This window comes from Rhynchophorus ferrugineus, unplaced genomic scaffold (assembly GCF_030347505.1).
Source record: "Rhynchophorus ferrugineus isolate W39M unplaced genomic scaffold, kcgeb_rfMv2 rfM6, whole genome shotgun sequence".
In the NCBI taxonomy this organism is placed as follows: Eukaryota; Metazoa; Arthropoda; class Insecta; order Coleoptera; family Curculionidae; genus Rhynchophorus; species Rhynchophorus ferrugineus.
In genome coordinates, this window is record NW_027472585.1 from 41,634,820 (window position 1) to 41,655,913 (window position 21,094).

Consider the following 21,094-nt stretch of genomic DNA (forward strand, 5'->3'; position numbering starts at 1 on the left):
AACACTGATTTTGGCAAAATAATAATGTTATTGATCACATAAAAGGTTATAATAAAATAACAATGCAATCCATGAGACTGGAGACTTGTTCTTCGACGCCACTGGGTCCGATATCCTATCTCGCAGAAAGGTCCAGCGGCAGTCGCCGAAGACGCTCATCTCGATCCGATCTTTATGCGTCCGTTCCCGCTCGCCCGGCATCTGGATTTCACGTTGCTCTCGAGTGCGACATGTGACGCAGGACGACATCCTCTAGGTACACTTCAGAGTACGACAACGCGCTGCGTACGCCAGATCGTACGTACGACATCGATTCTCGCGACGAAAATAGACCACAAAAGGTCGGCGGAGTGCCGAGAGGTTTCGGTGAAGTTTTCACTATCGGAGGTCAGTGCTTGAGGAACTAGGATAGGTAAATTTATTACAATCAGTTATATTTTTGAGTTATGTGGGCGGAAAGGGCTCCAGAAACGTTATGTCGCTCATGATGTTTCTATAAACGTGCTTCGAATTGTATTCCTGATGTTTATTTTTAAATAACTTCTATTTATAAAATTGTTTGGTTACATATTACTACTAAAAAACTACTGTATTATGTCTGTTTATTTTTTAATACTCTTAATCTTTCCGCTACCTAATATTAAAGTCTGTTGTTTTAAACCACAAACCTATTTATAATTTAATAACTTTGCAGTGTGATTAATAAATATTTTCAGTCAATATTTAGAGTGAAGTTTCCACTAATGGAGGTCGGTGCTTGAGAAACTAGGATACGTAAATGTATTCCAATCAGTCATATTTGTGAGTTAACAGGTCAACTGAAAAGTCCCCGGCCTACCACAGTAAAACACATTTTTTGGCAAAATTAGTTTTTTTTATTCAAAATAATTCCATTCAAGGACCGCCCAACTTTTCGATACCATTTTTGTAGTATGATTTGTCCTTTGCTTCAAAATAGGCTTCAGTTTCGGCGATCACTTCATTCGATGAAAATTTCTTCGCAGCGAACATCCTTTGGAGATCTGAGAACAGGAAATAGTCGCTGAGGGCCAGATCTAGAGAATACGGTGGATGAGGAAACAATTCGAAGCCCAATTCATGGATTTTTGCCATCGTTTCAACTGACTTGTGACACGGTGCATTGTCTTGATGAAGCAGCACTTTCTTTTTCTTCAAATGCGGTCCTTTTTCGAAATTTAGTCCTTCAAACAGTCCAGTAACGCTATGTAATAGTCGCTGTTGATGGTTTTTCCTTTTTCACGGTAGTCAATGAAAATTATTCCATTATGCGCATCCCAAAATATGCCATAACTATGCCAGCGTTTGCATTATTCCATGCTTTGGAGTGGGTTAATCGTGTACAGTCCACTCGAATGACTGTCGATTGGACTTCGGAGTGAAATGATGGAGTCATGTTTCATCCATTGTGATATATCGATGCAAAAACTCGGGTTTATGTGTGAGCTTGCGCGGCACCCACTTTACCCAGATCTTTCTCGTACCCAAATATTCGTGAATGATATGATGTACACGTTCAGTTTTCGTCGGTAACAACGTCTTTTGGGGGTCCACCCTGTTCACCGTCTTCGGTGCTCATTTCACCACGTCTAAACTTAGCATACCAACCCTTGATGGTTGATTTTCCTGGGGCAGTGTCCGAAAACTCGGCATCAAGCCAAGTTTTTGCATCAACTGTATTTTTTCTATTCAAAAAGCAATATTCTATAAACAAGCAAAATTCCTTTTTATCCATGTTTTTCACATAACAAAAGCTGCTTCACTCAAAATGGTATAATTCACAATCTAATGATCGGACAGATGTCAAATTTATACACGTATCTTTTGAAGGTTAGAGCTAACAAAAAATCATATGGATTTAATTCTAGTAGCGCCATCTATGTGTTAGGCCGGGGACTTTTCAATTGATCTGTTACGTGGGCGGAAAGGGCTCCAGAAGCCTTATACCTTTCATCAAATGTCAATAAACACGCTTCAAATTGGATACCCGATTTTTATTTTTAAATAACGTCTGTTTATAATTGGTTACTGACATATTAGTACTAAAAAACTACCGTATTATATGTGTTTATTTTTTAATACTTTTAATCTTTCCGCTTCCTAATATTTACGTCTGTTGTCTTAAACCATAAATCTATTAATAATTTAATGACCTTCCACTGTTAATTTAAAGTTTCAAGGATTAAGTTCATGAAAATAAATATAAATTTAATGCAGTAAGTGTGACTGTAGTTCAGAAAATACAAACGTAAATAATAATTAATATATTTTGCTGATTCTTGATGCTATATATAGCAATAATAAAGAAACAATAAAAGTATTTATACCCATTATTTAATTATGATTAAGATTTTAAGAAAATACATTTTACACTTTATTAAAATTAACAAACATTTTTTTATTAATTACATCTTACATATATATACATATATATATATATATATATATATATATATATATATATATATATATATATATATATATATATATATAATATACACTATACAGGTTCGTGTAGTTTGGTTCCCTTCATTCTAACTTCAAACAGACAGTTCTTCATCATAACAGGTGAATCCTAATAATGGCGCAAATATATTTGAAGCTGTTTAACAATTTATGTCAGTCAGTATTTTAAACTTTTCAAAATCGACTCACCATTCTACTAAATTTCATTGCGGTTTACTTTTTAAAGGTCTGGACAATATTTATAAATATTTAATTGAAAATTGTGGCTTAATAAGTAAAATATGATTAATCTCTAAATATTGTATAACTGAAACTACAATATGCTATTTTTAGCATATCGTTATGTAGATTTACAGTCGAATTTTATAGCCATGAGCGCTATTATTTTGTGTTTGTGGAAATATAATAAAAATTATCGAAATCTAGGAACATTTTCAATATTCCTTTATGCGTAAAAATACCTTTGCTTAATTTATGTTCTCTAAAATGGATAAAAATTACCTGGAACTACTATTAGTATTTACTAATTTTAAAAAATCGTGACTATTACTGTATTACGGTGATTAGTTTCGGTGAATTAACGACAGATGATTCTGAGTGGTGTAAGGACTTATAGTGCCTTGGGATTTTTCCTCTTTTTGTTCACTTAAATCGTTTATACACTATTGAAGAATGACGATAAAAATCATTTTAAAGAAAACATTATTTATTTTTGAAAACAGCTTTACTGCAGATTACAGATGCGTTACAGATTACTGCAGCTCTCTATGTAATTTTTGCGTAGATTTGTAATAAATATGACGTTCATAAATATTAAATAAGTGAACGACCTAGTAACTCTTTGATATGTCGACAAAAATGGAGTATATGTTACAGTATCTCTGTGTGATTCTGAGTTAGTGTTATTAGCCGACCCGTTTAATTTAGTGTTTTTCTAATAATTTTTCTAATTAATATAAATGAGAATATATAGAATCCGAAGAAATGATCCTATAAATTCTAAATATATAACCATTTATTTATATGAATTACGAATTATAAAGGGTTTATGACAACAAAACTACTATTTTCCTTCAAAAACTATTTTATTTCACAGAAAAAAGTGACGATTTGTTGAATTACGATCATTCTTCAATTCATTCTTAAGATAAACATACCTACAGTTCCTTTACTATATTCTTCTACAGACAGTAACTCCAGTAAAGAGTACAATATGTCTGCAATGAATTATTAATAAATATTATGACTAATAAAACTTAATTGTGAAATCTCAAAGTCTCATCTAAATACTTAAATTGAAATCTTCCTTCATTTTATTATATGTTTTAATTAAAATTTTATTCTTTTAAAAGCAATATCTGGAAGTTCCATTTAACCTCTTCGATACTTTTCAGACTAACAGTTTCCTTAGAAATAATTATATTAAATTATGTTTGTATTGAGAAACTACTCCCTGTTTTTATACATTTCATATATTTAAGCTGATCTTGATATGTCACCCGATTCCTATGAGAATGGCTTTTTTTTTGGTGAATTCAAGATCATATTTTTCATTTTTTGAGATATTTCACTGACTGTTTCCATATTCATATTCAGTGCAGCTGCAACACGCTAAAAAACATTTTCAATAGAGATCGCAGCAAATTTAATATATAATAGTAAAAATGTGTATCTTTGTAACTAATTTTACTAGCAAGAGGGGACCTCCATGATCTCGTTGCTGTTCTCTCTAGCTTCGGAATTTTCCATCAGAGTAATACTAGCAGCGATTTGCAATTTATCAAAACAAGAAAAGTGTTAAAATAACGTTTGTCGGTTTATAACCTATTGTCACTATTGTTTTAAATAACATTGCATACGTTTGACAACCAGGCGACTTTGACAGGCTAGTTTGGTTACACGTTCGAACTCAGACAGCATTCTCTCTTTTTAACTATAATAATAGGAGAAGAATATACAAATTGCGGCAGGCAATGTATTGAGCATCTTGATGACGTATATACAAAAAACTTTGTATAGACTATAGATAATTGGTGAACAGAATAGCTATTATTTATATAAATACAGAATAGTTAATAAATTAAAAGCGTTATGCATTAAAATCTGTTGAAACTTTATATAAAACTATTAGAGATATAAACTCCCAAGAAAGGTTCACTTTTCAAAGAATTTCAACAATATTATAAAATTATATATCACTACATAGTATAAAACAAAGTCGCCTTCTCTGTCCCTATATCCCTATGTGCGCTTAAATCTTTAAAACTACGCAACGGATTTTGATGCGGTTTTTTTCAATAGATAGAGTGATTCAAGAGGGAGGTTTATATGTATAATACATGCATAATATACTAAGGCAACATTGCTAATTTTAGAGGTTTCTAACGTGATGTCGTAAATTAACCTATTTTTTTAGACTTATTTAGCAATTAGCAAAAACGCTGTCTAACCCTACAAGTTAGATCAAATTAATGTACTACAGTATTGTACACCATAAAAAGGTCTACAAAAAAGTCCGCGATGGTATATGTTTATCTTTTAGGGATAACCCACATTAACCATTTTTATTGTTTACTTTTTACGTGAGAAAATGGCTTATTTACGAAGCTATTTTAAGCAATACGGCATTAATCCTTATCGAATTAAGTACCTTAAATACAGTGTGCAATTAATATAGATCAATATGGTTCCTTACAGCATCTAAATTAAACAAATATTTTCGGAGATATTACAAATTTAAAATTTGCGTTTAAAAATGTGTAATGTAATAAAAATTGTATGAATTTAGATACTCCAAAGATAGCAGGAAATCTTCATAGTAAGTATAGGGGAAGAGGAATTGTTTTACTCCAAATTTAATGCGTGCAGGCCAAGGGCAGTAATGAATGAACCAAAAATACTGGATCGATTTTAATCATGTTTTCATTGAGTGACATAGGCATATATATTTTATGCCCGTGCAAAGTCGGAGCGGGCCGCTATGTTTTTATATACAACGTTCATATTTTTTCTGTAGTGTATTTAATTTAATATCAGCATTGCACCCGTGCGAAGCCGGGGCGGGTCGCTAGTTAAATATAATTTATGGTTTTATTTCCATACTAGGCCTTGTAGTAAAGCAATTGCAAGTTCCAAAATTGTCGTTTTATCAATCGTCATCGTCAAACATTGTACCATTATTTGTTCGTCCGTTTCGAGATACACAGAACGGTAACAAGCCTACCAATAACAATACATCTAAATAAATATATTTGCGAAAGACTTATCATGAGCCTTTTCCGTTCAGCTACTCCCTCCTGACTGATAAAACATTCTGAACGACCGCAAGATAACCGAAGAGACTTTTTCAGGCTTACAACACGCTAGCCGGCCGTCACTAATTCTTAGTTCTGTCGAGTACTCGTTCATCTGCAACCGACGTCGGTCAAATCACGCGCTGTTATGCCGATATTCCTCGATCTTCACTGACTCGGAGGCAGGCGCGACGTAAAAGTGTCCCGAAATAACGATGTGGAAGTGTTTGAACTTTTATTTGGTGCTTTCGTGCGGATGGGCGATCGCTTCAAGTCAGCACGAGTACGACCATACGCCGGCGATCGGTACGAAAAAGGAAAGCCGCTGTTACGATGATTTCAGCAGACCTCAGGTGAGATAATGATGGTATTAACGTAAAATAAGACAGGGGAAAGTTAAAAGCACTTAACACTATCTGAAAATGTTATGTATAGCTCTAAAATAGTCCATTAATTGAAATGAAGCGCCTTTAAATTTTATATCTTAGTTTTTCTTTAAATAAAATTAATTCTCTACTATTTAAAATTTGATGAATCAGTTAAAAATGGTATTTAATTTTTGATTTATTATAGTATTTAATGAAATATATAATGATAATATATAATAATATGAATACAATGAAATACACCAATAACAAATAAATTAGGAGTTAATTTAATTTTATTTGCTTTTTTTTCATACCATTAATGATGCTCTAGATGTTGTATGTATTCTTCTGCTGTAACATTATTTTCTATCTAGTATTATCTATGTACTTTTCATACTCCAAATATGTACAATATAGTATCAGTATAGTATAGTACAGTTATATGTTCTTATAAAGTGTACACACGTCATATTAAATAACATATTAATATCATGCATCCTTATGGTTACTAAATTGTGGCCCTAAAAGTTATGAAAATGTTGTTATGACTGATCACTGTTATGATGACTACAGCGGACCTCAGATGAGATAATGATGGTATTAACATAAAATAAAACAAGGGAAAGAAAAACTATCACAAAATGTTCCATATAACTCTAAAAGTCCACTGACAGTCTTTAAATTAAGAGATCTATTTTTTATATTTTGATAGCTATTGTTTTTCTTTAACTAAAATTGATTTTCTGCTAATTAAAATATAATGGACCAGTTTATTATTTTAATCACAATTTATTAATTGATTGAAGTTACCAGTTCTTATACTCTCTTAAAAACACTTCATTTTTAAATAATAGGCTTATAATGGAATAAATCATTAACAAATAAATTAGCACTGATATAAATTCGTTAGTATTCATTATAATGTTTGTACTAGATTATTTGTTTTTCGCGTTTTTTTCTATATTTATACTTTTCTGTCACGGCATGATAACAATTAAATCAATAACACATTAAAATTACCTATCTAAAGCTTGATAAATTATATAAAATATATATTTGAATATATTCTATTCATTGAAAGAGACATAACACTTTTTAGCCTTAGGTATCAAGATATTAAGTAGTAGAAACTATACACATAGCATTATATATTTTAACTTTTCTTGTTATGAATATTAAACATTTTGACACAAAGACAATTTGTCTAAAAGGCTCTTTAATTAAAAGTTTTAAAATGTTGAGATATTAATTAGCATATATTAAGTTATATTCCATTTTTCTTAATTTATATTTAAATTTAATGGTTGTTAATTATGTCTATATCACCACCTACATATAATACATTTTGTGGTGCAATAGTGATAGCTCTTCCCTATGTTTCTGTTGAGTCTTTTTGCTTGGTCGGGATTATGCTCTTTCTGAAATATTTCCCTGACACTTTCATCGCAGATTCGCTTAGGCCGCCCTCTTATTTTTCTCCTGTCCATTCTTGCTTGTTGCAACACGTTTCAGGTCTCATATATGGTATATATCTTCAGAGAGAAAAAAAATAAAGGAAAAATTAATAAATGTAAAAAAAACTATTAAATAACTATTAATAAGACTATATAATAAATTGTTTAACTTAACTGTTAATTTTAATCACCCTATGACTCTAATTGCATGCAATACATGCATAATATCTAATTAATTATGATAATAATATGCAAGATATTTTAGTAGGTGTAACTTGTTATGGAATTATTTTCTCTACAATGATTTAAATCAAAAACACACATATGAGCATTACATCAAACCAGCGTGTCTTCATTTAAAATACGGTCATGAGTCATATAGGTTCACTAACTCATATACGCTAAAATAGAATTTACATAATAAACAGAGTCAATATTTAGCGCATCCATTATAACTATATATATATGTCGTATTCTCGTTAGTCGATTTAAACGTTTAATGAACTCCAATAATAATAACAATGAGAATGAAGTATTTCAAAGAAATTGAATTAGATTACGAAATAATTAAAGTTAATTGAAACCAAAACTATAGCTGTTCATGCGACTTTCTGCTCTGTCTATCCGATATATTTTGTAATACATTTGAATGTATTTTAGAATTATTTTAAATAATCTGGAGATAAAGTGTCTTCACCGCAGGTGTCATTTTATTAGTTGTGCATCGGCTCTTTTTATGGATCTATTTATCAACTGTAATATATTGCTGGTAAAACCGTATTTAAAATAAGAGTCGTAGTAACATTATGAACATCTTTTGAACGGTATAAAATAATTATCAAGTATTATTTACATATAGATTCGAACTATAAAGCATTTAATGCTAATATGGCTGTGAGGTTTAGATTTCAGTTTGATAAAAGATTGATTTTTATAAGTGTTATTATGCTCTTGTGGAAGTAGATAAAGCTTGTCCTTACATAAGATTAATTTAGTGTTTAGTCGATGAGTTTCCAATAATGTTAATTGATGGGAATCAACAAATAATAATTTGGGATGTAGCTGTAGTTGTCGAATAAATAGAAATATATTTGACACATGTTACTGGCTATGACATGATCATTCTAGCATTCCACATTGTTCAAAAAAGGTAACAGATCAATTGAAAAGCGCCCGGCCTGACACATAGATGGCGCTACTAGAATAAAATCCATATGTTTTTTAGTTAGCCTTAACCCTCAAAAGACAACTGTCGAATCATTAGTTTGTGAATTATAGAATCTTGAGTGAAGCAACTTTTGTTATTGTGAAAAAAATTGATAAAAAAATTTCGCGTGTTGATGAAATATTTGCTTTTTGAGGAGAAAAATACAATTGAAGCAAAAACTTGACTTGATGCCGACTATTCGGACACTGTCCCAGGAAAATCAACCATCAAGGATTGGTATGCTAAGTTTAGACGTGGTGAAATGAGCACCGAAGATGGTTAACGCAGCCAAAAAGGAGTTGGCGCCGACAAAATAACAGGCACTCTACAGATATCAACTGAACGTGTATATCATATCATTCACGAATTATTATCGCGAATTAATATCTGTATTTTGGGATGCGCATGGAATAATTTTCATTGACTATCTTGAAAAAGGAAGGACTACCAACAGCAACTATTACATAGCGTTATTGGACTGTTTTAAGGACGAAATCGCCGAAATACGGCCGCATTTGAAGAATAAGAAAGTGCTGCTTCACCAAGACAATGCACCATGTCACAAGTCAGCGAAAACAATGGCAAATATTCATGAATTCGGCTTCGAATTGCTTCCTTATCCAACTTATTCTCCAGATCTGGCCGCCATGATCTATTTCCTGTTCTCGGATCTTACAAGAATGCTCGCTGGAAAGAAATGTTCGTTGAATTAAGAGGTGATTGCCGAAACTGAGGCCTATTTTGAAGCAAATGGCAAATCGTACTACAAAAATGGTTTCGAAAAGTTGGAGGGTCGCTACAATCAGTGTATCACCCTTGAAGGGAATAATGTTGAATAATAAAATTTAATTTTGGCAGAAAAATGTGTTTTACGATGGTAATCTGGGACTTTTCAATTGACCTGTTATATATTAGGTATATATCTAGGTGGACCTATCGGCCCTATTTTAGTCTCTAGTGTAATAACGTTTATGTATTAGCATTGCTGTTTTTCTGTTAAATACACCTCACTACACTACACTATACAATATCAAATGGTTTGTTCTGATATTATCCAAGAGTTATATTACTTCGATATTAACAGGTAATATTTCTGGATATTTTGTAGACCATTATTCCACAATGTAAAATTCGACATACTTAAGATAATTCTATGAACACATGAACATTTATTAACTAATTTAAAACATAAACTCACTAATCCCCACGAAATAAATTATATTGACCAACATTTACTTAATGCCTCAAGTATTTTTTCATTATGGACTCTCTCACATCTCTAATCGACCGGCAACAGAACGTGACGCCCCTGTCTAATGAAAAGGAAAACCTCTTAAATCAAACAACACACTGCCCATAGTCGAACCGCTGTCGTTCTGCAGTTCAACATTCCCGCGCCATGCGGTCTGCTTTTACGGAACGCGAAAGGCAAAGAAACTCGACTTACTAAATAAGGAACGTCGATTCCTCTTCGACCACTCGAGTAAATCACTCTGAAAAATCATTATGTGCCGTTCAACGTTTGATTGGTCAGATGAGAAAGTAAAGCGACCGGTGATATTCTTTTTTTTTATGGGTATATATTAGAAAAGTAGGTTGATTTTACAGTGTAATATAATACGATTTTATGTACATAAATAATACATATTTCTAACAAACAGCTCGTGTAACAAAAAGTAGAAACGGAAAAACCGAGACCTGAAAGTGGCAGATCAAATTCTGCCGAAATATTGTCACCTTTTGTAGCTGATATATTATGGTTAGTGTCTACTAGGTATATCGCAACGTCATTACATTTTTTCTTTCCAGAAAAAAATACGGGTCCATTCCGGATAACCATGATACTTTGCACTTAGAGCTTTCAAAATAAATCCATTTTTCGTCACTCGTCACTATTCTATTCACTATTCATTCTCGACACTCATCTTTTTTATTTCCCCCATTGCTCGTAATCGGTCGCTAATCGTTTCTTAAGCCACATTCTGATAATTATTTTTGAGTTTTAGTTGAATCTTCATACAATAACACATGCAGTTTAGCAGAACGTTTTTCAGAACGTTTTTGGTCTTTAATTATCGAAATACCCTTCCCATGTATTTAAGATTAGAGCAGCTTCACCACAAGCGTCTACCAGTAAATGATCCACTCATACTTAGAAGATAGATGCTTTCAAGTAAAGGTCGGCGATACAGTCTCCTCTCTGAGACAATGGTCCGTCCAGTCTGTCTCTACGGAGCACAGGTGTGGTACAGGTACGTCTCCGAGAGACATCTTGCCTTACTCCAAGTGTTCCAATCCAAAAAAGTCCGCGCGTTGCTCAATGCCTTATGATTTATGAGGAACGCGAATACACACCTAGAATCAGGCATCCCGTTCGTAAAAAGCATCACGAAGATGCTCAGCTCTTAGAACACGACGACAATCTGATCAAATCCCTACCCATCCATAAACCCCGGTAGTTAAACCAAATACGACAATCCCTATCGTAGCCCAGGGTCTGTGTCTAGCTGGTCATCTTGGTAACAGAAAAAAAAACGGCAATGATTTCAGCTGCTTTTTCTTTTGACTAAATGAGATATGTAATACATACAGCAAAAGCACGTTTTCAGGCACCAAACTTTATATTTTTAGACGTATATGACGGTGTTACTTTCGCAAAATATAACTTCTATAGCTTTGAAGCTTGATGTCGGAAGAATAAAATGACATATTTGTCAATTCATAACATTGCATAATTAAGCTTAGCGACATCTGTTTGAAGAACCTGTAATTTTGGCTCCACATAAAAATTCCAAATTTATTTCTGTCTCTGCTCATTTATCTTATTTCAGTCTTAGTTTTTCCTCTCTTTTTCAACTCTGTTTATAATATTAATGGATGAAATGATAAATAAGTATTATGTATAAAAATATTTAAAAAGGATGGAAATGTAGCTAGGACCTTTTGCAGATACTGAAATGATAACAACTGATCTCACAAGGAAAACCCACAGAAAATCGTAAGCAGATGGAGTATGATACAAATAGAATATGAAATGACAATGAATAAATTAAAATGAAAACCATAGGATAGCCACAAGTAACAAATACCCAAATTCAGGCTGTAGAGCAACCAAACTGAACTTGTGTAAGCAACCAAATATCAAGCAAAACTAAAATAGCAATGCACAAAACAATTTACTGATCAAACGTAATATTTTATTTACCATAGTAAAATACATTTTTTTGGCAAAATTAGTTTTTTTATCAACATAATTCCCTTCAAGGGTGATACACTAATTATAGCGACCCTCCAACTTTTCGATAACATTTTTCTCAGTTTCGGCGATCACCTCTTCATTCGACGAAAATTTCTTCCCAGCGGGCATTATTTTGAAATCTAAGAACAGGAAATAGTCGCTGGGGGCCAGATCTGGAGAATACGGTGGATGAGGAAGCAATTTGAGGTCCAATTCATGGATATTTACCATCATTTTCACTGACTTGTGATACGGTACATTGTCTTGGTGAAGCAGCAGTTTCTTTTTCTTCAAATGCGGCCATGTTTCGGCGATATCGTCCTTCAAACAGTACAATAACGCTATGTAGTAGTCGCTGTTGATGGTCCTTCCTTTTTCAAGATAGTCAATGAAAATTATTCCATGCGCATCCCAAAATATAGACGCCATAACCTTGCCAGCCTACTGTTGCGTTTTTCCACGCTTTGGAGCGGGTTCATCGTCTGCAGTCCACTCGGATGTCAATCACTGTCGATTGGATTTCGGAATGAAATGAGGAGCCATGTTTCATCCATTGTTACATATCAAAGAAAAAACTCGGGTTTATTACACTTGATCATCTTCAAATATTGTTCAAAATCATCAACTCGTTGTTTTTTTTGGTCAAAACTGAGCTCGAGCGGCACCCACTTTACACAGAGCTTTCTCATACCCAAATATTCGTGAATGATATAATGTATACGTTCAGTTGATATCTTTAGAGTGTCTGCTATTTCATTCAGTTTCAATTTACGGTCATTCAAAATTATATTGTGGATTTTTTTAATGTTATCGTCGGTAACAACCTCTTTTGGGCGTTCACTGCGTTCACCGCCTTCGGTGCTCATTTCACCACGTTTAAACTTATGGTTGATTTTCCTGGGGCAGTGTCCGGAAACTCGGCATCAAGCCAAGTTTTTGCTTCAACTGTATTTCTATCCATTTTTTTCACAATAACAAAAGTTGCTTCACTCAAAATGCTATAATTCATAAACTAGTGATTCGACGGCTGTCAAAATTTTACACGCATCTTTTGAGGGCTAGGGTTAACTAAAAAACATATGGATTTAATTTAGGTAGCGCCATCTATGTGTCAGGCCGGGAATTCTTCAATTGACCTGTTATTATCAAGGAGAGTTAAAAATAAATTAGAAGCAGCATAAATGGAACAGAAGAGTCCGGGGCGGGACAAAGTTGGACAGGATGATATGTAAAGAAATAAGAAAAGACCTCAATATTCAATCAGTGAACATACCATACAAATTATATTTTAATTTGATATATTTGACCAATGGCACGTCATTATGTTATTATTTGTTTACTACTGTGTACATAAACATTACCAAAATTAAAGACAAAACGCAATTAAAATATCAAATATAAAAATAAATATTTACACTTTTAGAAAACATTTTAAACTCGACAAGAACAGTTCTAAATTAACTACTTTTAGGGAACTAGGTAGCTATTTAACCATCATAAATCACTGTTTAAATACTCCCCAGAAAATATTTTAGTTTACCTGGAGATTTGTTTGATTTTTGACTAAAAGTTATGACGTTTACAACCACTAATCCATCTCGATGTCGAGTCCCATTTAAAACTTTTTCCATTTATCTGATGGTAATAAAAATACGACAAAGTTTGAATGTAAGTTTCATTCACGAATGGACCGAAGTAAGTTTATTTTTCATTTTAGTAAATACCTGTTAAATGGTCACTAAAAGTACATGTGCGTAAACACTTCCTAAGTAAGCTTTTTTTAGGCATAAAGCTAGGTTTAATGTATTTTTAACAAAACTGTTACAGATATGAACTCTAACAATATTTTCAATAGTCTTTAACCATGCATCATTCGGAATTTTGGAAAGTTGCGTCCGTTTTTGAGTCTTCATAAGAACATCTGCTTCATAATCAGTATCTGTTTTTTCTGTAAATAATATTAAGGCCTAGGCCTTGGTACATTGATTTTTTTTACTCTATCAACAACCAAATGTTCAATAAAACGTCTGTCTTTGGAAAGAAACAAGGGGCGATGTGAAACAAGGAAACAATATGGGCCTTTTCTTCTTTCGATGTATATTTTTACGATACTTACGGCATGTAACCCAGCATTATCATGTATTCATTCCATTTTAACGTCAGTTTCCTCATTTTCCACTAACTCCCCCATAAAAACAAAATTATATTAGGTATATTTGTCAATGTAGAGGACTTGCTGCAATTTTTGTAATCTTGTTATTAGGTCTTACAATATTGGAAGCGGGATTGTTGTAACAAACTCAAAAGAATATGCTGCCGACACTTAATTTATTAAAAAAAAAATTAAGGATAATTTATCTCGAATGGTATTTTGAGGAAATAACAAGAGTTTACTTATGGGGACACATAACATACGTAATAAAATTTGATTTTGCCACGTTGTCAGCTCTTGTATATTATAGGAATATTTCAAGAATACGATATATTTCCTTGTATTCACAAACTAGATTTCAATTAATTCTTATCATGAGGATAACCGTAAAATGTAAAATAAATCAATATACTAATGTAATATAACCCTATGTGTACACAATACAGAAACTAAAGTATCAGATATAGATAGGGATGTGATATGAGAGATCTCACCAGCTAATGGTAACGTTGCACAATGGTGCGAAAAATACCAACTTTAACCGAATACCGAAAATGCGGCAGTAAGTAGCTACTTATTGGTTATTGGACCGTTTGAAGCACGAAATCGCCGAAAAACAGCCGCATTTGAAGAGAAAGAAAGTGCTGCTTCACCAAGACAATGCACCGTGTCAAGTCAGTGAAAACGATGGCAACAATCTATAAATTGGGCTTCGAATCCTCCGTATTCTCCAGATCTGGCCCCCCAGCGACTATATCCTGTTCTCAGATCTCAAAATGACAAATGGTACTACAAAAATGGCACTGAAAAGTTGGAGTGTCGCTATAATCAGTGTATCACCTTTGACGGGAATTATGTTGATTAAAAATAAATAATTTTAGCAAAAAAATGTGTTTTACTATGGTAGGCCGGGGACTTTTCAATTGACCTATTATAACATAAATTATCCTGTTAGAAACCATCCAAAACTAATTCTAAAATAATAAAATTACGTAAAAATCCATATAAAACAAATATCCTTTAGTATTTCATTTTAAGCACTAAAATACTCCTTTTTTCTTCGTGTTAGGCTTATTATTGTAACTGTAACTCAGTGGGTGTGAGAACCAAGTTGGTAATCATTTAAGCGCCGCAATATTTATAGATGAAGCAGGTGCATGGGAAATAGAAATGAATATTTAACACCTTCACAAAATTGGAAAGCTTTTTAATATATTTTTTCATATTACTCCATTATTTTTAATATTCAGGCTTTCTTATAGTTACTATTAAATATTATGTATTTGTAAATATATTAAACGTTGAAATTAATTCGTAGCATTTCTCAAAAGATGTGTAAAGATGATTAAACTTTAATTAAAGTGGAAACCTGAACTATTAATATCAAATGTAACCATTGCGTATATTGAAACAAAATTATGTATTGAAAGAAAATAGTCTAAAATACTCCAAAAGGCACGATAAAATAAAGTTTGATGCTTCAGTATTGGCCTTATTATACAAATATTGCTCCGTTCTATTACCAGTTGTCTCGATCAAAATTTCATGACCAAATAGGTGTTATAATTAATTCATAAACCAATTTCTTTGATCTTAGATCAGGTTGAGAGTATCTTCCGACTAACCTGAACAGTTATCTGAGTTTGATTCTGATCTTCTCTACTTATTGGCAACCGACTTCAAAAAAGGAAGAGCTGTTGGTAGTAGTTAAAATAATATTACAAATAGAAAAATAGATTGATGTAGGTATTAAGCTAGATTGCGTATATTTAGTAGAATATAAAATAGGTGTAATGGATTGGTTAAATAAGTTTTTTGTTTATTTTTATTTAGTTATTATAACGACTATTATGTATATATTTTTATTTCAAGACTTTGTTTTTTGGGTTAAATATCTAAGTTTTATAAGATTATTGTTTACTTTTTAGTGAGTTTCTTATTTATTTTTTGAAGTCGGTTACATTTTTTTGTTAAAAATATTTTATCTAAGATGATATGAACGGTACAAGTGATAACATAAACTCAAACTGATAATATTGATATAACTAAATATTATTAGCAACAATCGCAATTTAGATACCCAACAAAACTCTTCAATGTTTAAATATTTAATGATGATTGATTGCTATTACCAAACACAATTAATTGAATTTAAATCTGACCATATATTTAAACAACCTCTTCAGAAACAACGTCGAGTGGGCTTAATTGTTCAGAAGTGGTTAATATTACAATTGAAGATAAACATACACAGATTCATAAAAAAAATAGATGTCTACTCCGCGTCAAGACGAACACATTAATATTCCATTTAATACTGCTTGTTGAACCAACTAAAAAAATTAAAATTTTAAAATTGTTTTATATCTCTGCATTTTATTATTAAATAAAATTGGGTTTAATTTTTCCTGTAGTTTACGTAATCAACGGAATATTATTAGTAGTATGAATTAATACTGAAGGCTTTATAGTATATTACGTAATTTGTACTATATATAGATCATTATGCAATTAGTTTACTTTTTTTATAAGTTTTCTAGTAACACATTTAAATGGAATAAGACGTTGCCGAAAGATATGTATTGATTTGAATGGCTTATGAAAAATATACTTCATGAACAAAAATGAAAGTACCCAGATCTTATTCAAAGACCTCGGCATCCATATTGAAAGATAGGTAAAATTAGTGGATTAAATTGGAAACATCATGTTAGACAAAAAGCAAAACATATTAGAACCAAAATAAAACAACCATTCTGGGTAGCCGGAAGATACTCTCAACTTAATCTAATATCAAAGAGATTGGTTTATCAGACAATCAAAAGCCAATTTAGACCCATGGGGTGCAAATTTGGGGTTGCACTATACTTTGCCAATTCAAATCAACTAGTCATCTAACGCTGCCAAAACAAAATTATTCGATAAATTACTAATGCTTATCGCTACGTAACCAACAAAGAGCTGCACAATGACCTGGAAATCAAATGAATTTGCGAAGTTATCCAAGATTTGGCCTTAAAACACGAAAAAAGATTACTAAATGATACTAACGAGGAATCCATACAACTAATAGACAACGCGGAGGATATCAGAAGATTGAAGCGAACCAAACCATACGAACTTATATAAAGTGTATACTATTAGTGCAAACTATAGCTTAAGTTAATATAATTTTATAATTAATGAATACATGTTAATGTATTTATCTCGCTCTAGTCTTGCTTGTGAATGAATCCAAGTACAAATGAAATTTAGTAATAAATTAATTTATAATTAAAATTGAACTAAGTATATCTAATAAAGATTTTATCAAAAAACTATTAAAATAGGGGGTTAGTATAAGTGAGGGAGAGTGAAAATGCAAGGCTAGGGAGGAACTGAGAGACTAAACAACGATATTAGAGTTATTAAGATAGATGTAAGGCAAATGACAAATAGAAATGATTATATGGATGAAAAGAAAATGAGATTCTGAGATAGATCATGGAAACCAATTGGAACATAAAATTTAGGCTTTTGTAAAACGCGTCCTACGGATAGAAATATCATTGTAATAGATCAGAAAATTTAGTGTTAGGACCCCTTTAGGTGAAATGGAAAATACCAAAAATAAACAAGTGATCATGGAGAATAGAAATAAACTAAGTTAATAGAAATAATATATATTGAAGAAAACTTGTCTAAAGGACCGACGCAAACAAGAAGTGGATGGGTTGGAGAGAGACAACGACAGCGTACAAGAGAGATATTCGAAAATAATTAATTGGGATAATTGGTGTATGTGATAGTGTCTAGGCGAAGACGACAAAAGAAAAGGACTAGGCGAATAAAAATGGGGAAAGAACGAAGAAATGAAAGTAAATTCTAGAAGTTAAAATTGGAAGAGATAAAAAAAATCATAGACCAACAAGATGGGGGAAGTGAAGAAGATCGAAACGTAGAACACACGGGGACTGTCGAGTAAAGACGAGGAACTGGAGGAATAACTTGAACTGGAGGAAAATAGATATACTAATGATAAACGAACTGAAAGAAAGGATCTGGAATTTCTAAAATGTATAATTGGTATATGTTTATTTATAATGGAACTGATAAAAGTAAACGAGCATCGGCAGGAATATGCTACCTCACAAATAAAAGGTTGGAACCAGACACAGAACAATAATTCAAAAAGGATATTAACAGTAAGAGTGAGAGGCAGTTCAAAAGACTTAAAACACTACCTTCAAAAGAAGGTAGTGTACTGAGTTCAGTAGTATATCTTCTGTACACAGCTGATTTACCAGCAACAATAAAAAACACTGGCAACATACGCAGACGACACTATTAATTAACTTACAAACACGTCTAAATCAAATACAAATATGGCTGAAAAGGTATCAAATAAAAGCCAACGAAATAATATCCACTCAAATCAAACTCAGCCAAAAGGAAACAACTTGGATTTAAAATCTACCAAATATATTGGCTTATCGGGCATAAATCCAAGTTATTATTAGATAGCAAGATATTATTGTATAAATCTATACTCAAGCCTATTTAGTCATATGGTATCCTACTGTGGGGAACCTAATATATCCATCATACAACGGCTCCAAAATAAAGTGATACGTGCCATTGTCGATGCTCCGTACTATGTTTCAAGTGAAGTGATACTGATTAGTCTAGAACTAATAACGAGTGTAATTCAGTACTTCGAAAGAGTATCAATGCAATCCAATATACTCCCTTGTTTGCTAAATATTTGAAGGGACAATAAAATATATAGACTAAAATCTCTAAAACCATCCGATCTGATATTCTTCTTAATGAAGTAAATTTCTACATGCCATGTATACAGAATTTAAACATAAATACTCATTGTCCTCTAGGCAGATTGCTCTAGACGGTACAATAGTATGTAATTGAACATCACTAAATACAAATTACGATTTTATTTCCAGAGATGCATCCCCGAATTCGAAAATGCCGCCTTCAACGTGGAAATGGAAGCTACCAACACCTGCGGCGAAGAAGGCGACCAGGAGTACTGCGTGCAAACGGGCGTAACGGGCATCCGCAAGTCCTGCGAGATATGCAGGGCGGGCGAGCACCACGCCCGTTTCCTCACCGACATCCATAATGTCGACAGCCCCACCTGGTGGCAATCGGAGACCATGCTCGAGCAAATTCAATGGCCCAACCAGGTCAACCTGACACTAAAGTTTGGTAAGCATCTCGGTTTTTGATTTATCGTAAACTGTTAAAGATTTATTAAATATAAATTATAATGATAACATACATAACATACCAGGGCGGTCTAAATATTTGTCGCATAAAGTTGAGGTACGGTTTTTCCTAATAGATGATTTTAAAACCGCATTTCTCTAGGAATTATGATTGAATGAAACCATACTGTAGGCTTGGAAGATAACAGTCCATGGAACATTCTGTTAACAAAAGTAACATTATTTACTCTTGTAAAAGTTATTGCTCATTAAGAATAAAAAGATTCCTGAAGATAATTTTCGTCATATGTTGCTTTTTCACATCCAGAAAGGGAAAAGTACAATGCATGGTGTAGAAAACTATATGGTGTTTAAAGAGAAACCTATGAGTCTTTAAGTGATAACCAGTACCATAACTAATTTGCCTGTTTTAGTTCAGGAAATATCATCGATCTTAACGATTGAAACAAGGTAACATACTCCCATTCGATCTGGTATCTCTATAATCGACAAATTTATTTTAATGGCTTAACGCTTCAACAGAATATTGTAGCTAAATAATCTCGGAAATCTTGTGTGGCAAAGTGATAATTTTACCAACAAGAAGGTTTCTTCAATAGATTCCATAACATAATTCCAGAACAGGATATAGAATCAAACAAATCAAAACATTTCATCTTGTGTAGTGTGATGTAGAGAGATGCATCTAATAGAAAAGCGGCAGTGTTAATACATAATCATTATTATAACAGAGACTAAGATATAAATTATGAACACAAGAATTTAAAACACAACAACACAATTTTAAAATATCCTTTTACCAACGAGGGTTTATCTGGACTGGACCTACTGTTTAACGTGGGCTCCGAACCACGGTCCTAGGCATTAAGCCTACCGACTGGCGAGTGACTAACTTAGAAATCATCCCAGAAGAGATCCGGTCTTACCCAGCCCGGTTACTGGCGTGACTGGGATCATTTTCCTTGTCGGATTTTACACTCTTGCCTAGGACAATCACAAACATAAATTTACGACCATGCCCTAGCAGAATTCGAACCCACGACTATTGCAACAGTAGCTGGACCATCCTGTCGCCTTTACCACTGCGCCAACCAAGCCGGGTGTATTTTATTTGACAAGCTTTTATTTTATGGAAAGACGATATAGAACGACACTGTGTGTCTAAATACATAGCAACATAAACCAAGTCCCAAAGCAATATTATAATGATATGACAAATATGAATATCTTCGTATATCTTGAAGATATCTGCCTTTCAATTTATTGATGGGAATATAAACGAATCGAGGAACTCTTCTAGCCACTCAAACATCTAATCCATTCTTGTTGCCTCGAAGACTAGACGGTTGGCAAAAACGTATACATCAATTTGTTTGTAGATAGATTGTTGGAATTATGATAAATTTAAATAGTAATATACAAACAGTATTTTGAAATACAAATTATGAATTGTGATGGATTTAGAAAACAAAGAGCTTTTATTTTTTGGAAAAATGTGAGGACTGTCAAACGGCTAGCACAAAATGAGATTGAGAGTTTAACAATTACAAGTAATAATATTACCTTTGTTTTATAAACTCCTTTTCGTTTCTCTAACATAATTTATTAGTGGTAAAATTTTTTAAATTCTTAATATTTTCAGACCCTCATGAGAAAAATTGAACAAATAA

The 21,094-nt window shown here is 32.6% G+C and overlaps 1 protein-coding gene across 1 annotated transcript in view; it reads left to right on the plus strand.

Annotated features, from left to right (window-relative positions):
- Window positions 1-265: 265 nt before the first annotated feature.
- Window positions 266-21,094, plus strand: part of LanB2 (laminin subunit gamma-1) — a 75,204-nt gene continuing 54,375 nt past the window's right edge. Inside the window, exons 1-3 of the mRNA XM_076406738.1 lie at window positions 266-412; window positions 5,835-6,130; window positions 19,140-19,404. Of these exons, the coding sequence (XP_076262853.1) occupies window positions 5,993-6,130; window positions 19,140-19,404 (403 nt within the window). The 5' untranslated portion in view covers window positions 266-412; window positions 5,835-5,992. The remainder of the gene's footprint in view (window positions 413-5,834; window positions 6,131-19,139; window positions 19,405-21,094) is intronic.